Source organism: Macaca fascicularis, chromosome 7 (genome assembly GCF_037993035.2).
Source record: "Macaca fascicularis isolate 582-1 chromosome 7, T2T-MFA8v1.1".
Classification (NCBI taxonomy): domain Eukaryota; kingdom Metazoa; phylum Chordata; class Mammalia; order Primates; family Cercopithecidae; genus Macaca; species Macaca fascicularis.
Window position 1 is genome coordinate 88,546,046 of NC_088381.1, and position 7,385 is coordinate 88,553,430.

The 7,385-nt window shown below is 43.5% G+C and overlaps 1 protein-coding gene across 1 annotated transcript; it reads left to right on the forward strand.

Annotated features, from left to right (window-relative positions):
* The first annotated feature begins 4,993 nt into the window (after positions 1-4,993).
* On the forward strand, positions 4,994-6,138 carry LOC135971933 (eosinophil cationic protein-like). The gene is made up of 2 exons (XM_065548573.2): positions 4,994-5,070; positions 5,302-6,138. Exon 2 carries the CDS (start codon positions 5,307-5,309, stop codon positions 5,787-5,789), a length of 483 nt encoding a protein of 160 aa, XP_065404645.1. The 5' UTR covers positions 4,994-5,070; positions 5,302-5,306; the 3' UTR covers positions 5,790-6,138.
* The last annotated feature ends 1,247 nt before the right edge of the window (positions 6,139-7,385 follow it).

Sequence of the window (7,385 nt, forward strand, 5' to 3'; positions counted from 1 at the left end):
TTTTTTTTTTCTCTCTCTCTTTATGAGAAGGAAGTCTCCCTCTGTATCCCAGGCTGGAGGGCAGTGACGTGATATCGGCTCACTGCAGCCTCTGACTCCCGGGTTCAAGCAATCCTCCTACCTCAGCCTCCTGAATAGCTGGGGTTACAGGTGCACACCACCGTGCCTGGCTAATTTTTGTGTTTTTGGTAGAGATGGGTTTTCGCCATGTCGGCAGGCTGGTCTCAAACTCCTCACCTCAAGTGATCCCTTCGCCTCTGCCTTCCAAAGTACTGGGATTACAGGTGTGAGTCACCCCGCCTGGCCGTGGACAACTCTTACAGTAAGAGTCTCAAATGGAAAAAGTCAGAGCTGGCCGGGCGCGGGGGCTCACGCCTGTAATCCCAGCACTTTGGGAGGCCAAGGCGGGCAGATTACGAGGTCAGGAGATAGAGACCATCCTGGCTAACACGGTGAAACTCCATTCCTACTAAAAATACAAAAAATTAGCCGGGCGTGATGGCGGGCGCCTGTAGTCTCAGCTACTCCGGAGGCTGAGGCAGGAGAATGGCGTGAACCCGGGAGGCGGAGCTTGCAGTGAGCCGAGATCGCGCCACTGCACTCCAGCCTGGGTGACAAAGCGAGACTCTGTCTCAAAAAAAAAAAAGAAAAGAAAAGAAAAGACAAGAAAAAGAAAAAGTCAGAGCTGGTATCTGGACAAGACTATACACAATCTACACCTGACATCACTGTGACACAAAATTTATATAACAACTTCATTTACAGAGACACTAACCTATATAATAATCAATTTCCTGTGAGCGCTGAAATTTCAGCAAATGCATCTATGCGCTCAAAATGCAATGGGGATAAAGAGAGGTTGCTTAATGGGTACAAATATAAGAAATGATATAAAAAATAAGACCTGGTGTTTGATAGATCAGGAGGATGACTATACTTAGTGATAATCTACTGTACAGTTCAAAATAGCTAGAAGAGAATCATTTGAATGTTTCTAACGTAAAGAAGCAGCAAATATTTAAGGTAATGGTTATCCCAATTTCCCTGATGTGATCTTTACATATTATATGAATGTATTAAATTATCACATGTACCCTGAAAATACGTACCCCTAATCTGTATCAATAAACAGAAATAAGGCCAGGCGCAGTGGCTTATGCCTGTAATCCTAATACTTTGGGAGGTCGAGGCATGCAAATCACCTGAGGACAGGAGTTCAAGACCAGCCTGGCCAACATGGTGAAACCCTGTCTCTACAAAAATACAAAAATTAGCTGGGTGTGGTGGTGCACACCTGTAACCCCAGATACTCAAGAGGCTGAGGAAGGAGAACACTTTGAACCCAAGAGGCAGAGTTAGAAGTGAGCCAAGGGCGCCACTGCATTCCAGACTGGGCAATAGAGTGACACTTCATCTCAAAAAAAAAAAAAAAAGGAAAAAAAGAAATATTTTTAAAATATGCAATGCGACATGAATGCAGTTTTTCTGGTTCTTAGGAAACACACTTTCTTTCATCCCTCCTAAGACACACCTCTCCATAATTCCATCAGAGCTCTATTTCCATTGCTTCCCTTTCCAGATAGGGAAAGAACTTGTTATAGTTGAGGAAAAAGAAGAAAGACTTAGTTCTTCCCTCTTTCATGCCAGAAACTGCATCAAAGGTGTCAGATCTACTTATTCAATGGCTTTCAGAGGAGATATGCAGGAGGCCCCACGCAAGAAGGCAGGTCTAGGGGCACCTCTCTGCGGTTCCAGAGACCAGGAAGAGCTCAGTACACCAAATATCTTTAGAACTTAGGTAAGTAAAACATTATTCCATTTGGTGCAATTTAATTAACCTGCACCATATTATTATGACAATCTTGTATTACTTTTAATGGCAAAAATCGCAATTACTTTTGCACCAACATAGTAAATAGTGTGCATTGTCTTTCCCATAGATAGCCACTGCTGCGTTAGGGAAATCTGTGTGCAGGAAGGTATTGATGGTTTGGTACCTCCTGTCAGCAAGTTAAGAGCAAATATTGCAAGGGTACCCTGGGGCTGAAGAAATTGCAAGCATTGAACATTACATTTTTGCACATAAATGCTATGTAAAAAAAGACATTGATCAATCCAGTGTACTCAACAGTGGTTTTTACCACAAATGCAGAAGTCTTTGCCTGGGACGATATTTTACAATGTTCATTGGTTTCCAAAAAATGAGTTAATACTGGGGCATAATTCCGACTATTCCTCTCAGGGGAAGTGTGGATCAGGTCTGAAAATGTGTCATTAAATTAGGCTGCAAGACAAGTTATGCCAATAAAATAAAGAGCCCGGGTGAAGTGCCTTGTGTCTGTTAAAGACAAAATCATGCTGAAGTTACAGAGAATTTTGTTTCGATTACAGAGAACATAACAGAGAATTTTCTTTAATGTTGGCTTATACTTTATTCCTGCTTCATGTAAAACAGTCTTCTCTCAAAGGTCATAAATATCAAAGTAGATCATGTGTACTAGTTTTGCAGGCAAATGAAGGTAGCTGGAAATGTACACAGGAAATCTACACAAGGGACAATCAGAAAAACCTCATGAGCATGTTCTGAATACAATTTTAGTGGCTGGGAGTGGTGGCTCACACCTGTAATCCCAGCACTTTGGAAAGCCGAGGTGGGCAGATTACCTGAGGTCAAGAGTTTGAGAGCAGCCTGGCCAACATGGCGAAACCCTGTGTCTACCAAAAATACAAAAATTAGGCGGGCACTGTGTCGAGTGCCTGTAATCCCAGCTACTCAGGAGGCTGAGTCAGAAGAATCACCTGAACTCGGGAGGCGGAGGCGGAGGTTGCAGTGAGATCGCGCCACTGCAATCCAGCCTGGGTGACCAGAGCAAAACTCCATCTCAAAGAAAAACAAACAAACAAAAACTCCACAATTGTAAAAGACGAATATGGTTGCAAATTAGGCAGGTTATGGTCTGAGTTATTTCTTAAGACACTTCAATAAGTCTGATGCATAAGCACAGATGTCTCCAGGAGCCAGGCAGCTGTCATCACTGAACAGATTGGATAAAAGTATGGAGGGAAAGATGGAGTCAGAGAACAGCCCTGAGCTCGGGCGCTTTCCACAGATGCAGCTGTTACTCAGCTCTAATTGATACAACACCAACGGTGCACCAACCAACATCATGTGATTTTTAAAGGTAAGACAGTAATGAAAACTTTTAGTGAACTATTCCAATGTCAAATGTTATCTTCCAAACCAAACATTATAAAAGCACTGTGTATGCTGAAAAGAAACACTGTTTAGCCAAGTACATGCCCTGGGACTGCGATCTCTGTCTTTTGCCTCATACTATAGACACTTGAGTGCAAATCTCTCTACCCAGTGTGACAGTCAGCATCACAGAGGGGATACTCTACGTATCATTCACCTTTACATTCTCATCACCTACAAAAATGATCACCACACAATATACATGAAAAAACAAACTCGCCTCATGATAAAGCTGCTAATGACTGTCGGCCAGAGCAGGACTTCAAAGCAGAGCACTATTAGCTGCACATTGAGTCCTCGCCAGGTCCCCTTTGTGTCCACATTTACCTAGGGACTCCAGTGATAAAATTACTGCATTTCTAAATGACAGGAAAATTGGATGGTAGCAAAAATTATGCAGATTAACTCTTGGAAGGTATATGGTATTATTTAAGGGTCTACTTTCCATTTTCTAATCTCAAAGCAAGACCAGAGATTTAACATCTGTTAGTACCCAGGTCTTACCCCTGCAATTCAGTTCCCACCTCTGTACAATCTCCACACATCATCCCCTGTGCCCAGAATGCTCATCTCTTCCCTAAAGCCCCTGAAAACCCCCTGCTTAGCCTTTAGGACCCTGCTGAAATGAAACTTTTTTTGGAAGTCTTCCTCGTTTCTCAAGCCAAGTGATTTCCTTCACCATCAGCGTCCCCATGAAACCATGTTCACACAAGTGCAATTACCTCTATCACATTGTAGTTCAATTATATGTCTACAATTACTTTCCTGTGTTTCTCTGAGAACTAAAAATAAGTGGATGCTTTGTGTATCAAACGTGCACTTGACTTCTATACTTTCAGGAATACAGTGCTCTATCTTTAATGTTCATTTTGTAAATACAGAAACATTTTCTTGTTCATATCACAAAATGAAACTATCAGGAAGACAAATGACAACCCCAGAACACACTGTTTTTTAGAAAGTACCATAGGCTGAAAAGAACACAGGAATACCCAGTGCTAGGTTGGAATCTTTCATGACACCAAACGTTCATGCCCGAATGCACATTGTCTGCCAGATTTTACAACTTTCCTCAGTGTGTTTTTAGGTCGTGTAACTTTACACAAAGTGGTAGCAATAATGAGGGCAAGACTTAAGAGAAGTGGATCCAATGCAAGAGGAGAAAAGAAAAAACTCCCTCAAATATGTGGAGCAGATTGTTTTAATTATCTACAGAATCTTGTACCCCAAGAAATTAATAGCTCATGTTTCCAGCAAAGCGTGGTGGATGAAATGGAGAGCATTTGTGTGAGAGAGAACCAAGGATATTACTAAAAATGAAAGGGAAGCTAGGTTCCTCCTGGGCAAACAGCCCTTTGTGGCTCTATTTCTTCTAACTACAATGCCTGCCTTCATGTCATTTAGTCATTTAGGGGCCTGCCAGAGAACAGTTACAAAATCTGTGGTCATTCTGCAGGCAGCGTATAGTTTTCATCCAGAGTCCAAATCCAACTAGCAAAACTCTGTCTTACACAGGATGACTTGGAATTAGAGTCCTTAGAGCAGAAAGAGCAACAAGGCTGTCCTTGGATATCCGTTGCTCAGTCAACTCATCAAATAAAAAGGCTGATTGCACAAGTGGACCATGTGTCAATCTGTGGGTTTCTGCATGACCAAGAGTGAGACCCTCCCTCCTGGCTCTGCTGGCCCAACCCACCAGGAGATGCTTTATTTAAACAGTTCCAAGTAAGGGAGACCAGCTGCCAAGGGAGACCCCTGAACCCCAGAACAACCAGCTGGATCAGTTCTCACAGGAGCTGCAGCTCAGAGACTGGGTAAGTCAACAATCCCCAGAGCTGGGAAAGGAGGAACAGTGACGGGGCAGCACCTCAGGGAGAGGTGAGCTGAAGTTAGTGCTTAGGAGATGTGGCACACTCTGGGGACCGGAAGAAAAAGGTAATGGGACCCCAGAGTGGCAGCAGAAGGGCCTGTGGGTTGAGACACTACAGAGTGTGTCATAGCCGAGACCAGATCAGGGAGTAGTTACTTCTCTTCTTTTCTTACAGGAAACATGGTTCCAAAATTGTTCACTTCCCAAATTTGTCTGCTTCTTCTGTTGGGGCTTATGGGTGTGGAGGGCTCACTCCATGCCAGACCCCCAGAGTTTACAAGGGCTCAGTGGTTTGCCATCCAGCACATCAATATGAACCCCCCTTCATGCAACATTGCAATGCGGGTAATTAACAAGTATCAACGGTGTTGCGAAAAGCAAAATACTTTTCTTCGTACAACTTTTGCAAATGTAGTTAATGTTTGTCGTAACCCAAGTATACCCTGCGTTCATAACAGAACTCTCCAAAATTGTCATCATAGTAGCGTCCAGGTGCCTTTACTCCAGTGTGAACACATAAATAGAGGTGCACAGAATGTTTCAACCTGCGAGTATGCAGACAGACAAGGACAGAGTTTCTATGTAGTTGCATGTGAAAACAGAGATCCACGGGATCCTCCACAGTATCCAGTGGTTCCAGTACTCCTGGACAGAATCATCTAAGCTCCTGTATCAGCACTCCTCATCATCACTCATCTGCCAAGCTCCTCAATCATAGCCAAGATCCCATCCCTCCATGTACCCTGGGTATCAGCATCTGTCCTCTTCAGTCTCCACACCCCTTCAGGTTTCCTGAACTGAAGTGCCTTGTGAACCTCCAACAAGCTGCTGTGCAAATTCATTTGGAAATGTCTGTGTGTCTTCGTCGGCCGCTCTGCTGTCATTTAGCGAAACTCTGCTCTAGTGATACGGGTTTTTCATGAATCTCTCACACTTAATATCTGATCAAATTCCTTAATTCCCCCATCGTCCTCCATGTGATACCTGATTCCAGGCCTGCCTTAAAAAAAAATCCAGTTGAGTCAACTTAGCATTGGTCTCCCTAGCCTTGGTATCTCCTCTAAGCAATTTTCCATCCACTGGCCCCTCCCCTAACACCAACCTGTAACTTGTGTACAGATCTCCACTTGTTTTAGCTGTATTCCAGAATTGAGACCAATTTGATACTGAGGTCCCATTTGATGCTTTATGGTCCAACTATGGTTTTTATTGACATGATTTCTATACCAAGAAAAAAAGAGCTGCAGTGAATAAACTGAAAATGCATGTTTCATTATGATTTATGAATGATAAATTTTGATAGAATTGAATGTTATGATAGAAAACAAAGAAAAGTAGAAAGAGTCAAGAATGCTATAAATATAGTGAAACCAAGATAAAAACAAGTTTAGTCTCAGAGATACTTCTTTTAAATGAGCACATCAAATCTCCAGCTATCAGCAATTGTACTGCAGGTGGAACCAGGGTTTAAGTCAAATGTGCAATAAGATAAATTGTTCAGACAGCAATAGGGACAGATTGTAATACTGCCTGGAGGAGAGGTGGCCATCATTCCCAAAACTTCCATGTCCTGGAGATGGGGAGCCGCTGGTCACGTGAGAAGAGGAAGGGGAATGAGGAGGACGGGGAAGTGGGAGCACTCATGAAACTGAGTTGCCTCCTGCCCATTCTGCCCTCCATAGTGGTCCCCAGTGGTGAGTCAAAGGGTTCATTCAACACCTGTCAGGTAGGGCACAGCCTCGAGAATTAGGGATTTGTAGACCCAGAGAGAGAAGAAATGGATAATGAGAGCCCTTGCCCTGGCCTCCATTACAAGGCTTCATTCACTCAGGAATCCATGAGAAACAGGAAGGGGAAGCCCTTTCTTGCAAGCTGTGGACAGGTGCAGCACTCAAGTGATTGTGCCGGGGACAGAGTGGGTCCTTTTGAAAGGCCTGACTCACAATACAACAGAGATACAATGCCATCAGATCTGCACCTTGGTCCTTCAGTCTGAGATTTCTGACTTCTATATTTCTGCTCCTCTTCCAGACTCTCAGAAATAGCAATTTCCATTCCTCAGATGACTCCATGTCAGTAACAGTGACTCTCGTTGGCACCAGACAGCAGCTGTATTGAAGTCTCTCCTCGGGAGAAGCCATTGAGATCTTGCTTCTCCAAGGTGGGGCTGTGAACTTAAAAGTTTGCACAGGGACACTGGGTTTGGGAAATCTCAGTGCTCAACAGAATCCACTGCCTCTAGGTAAAATAGAGCATGTC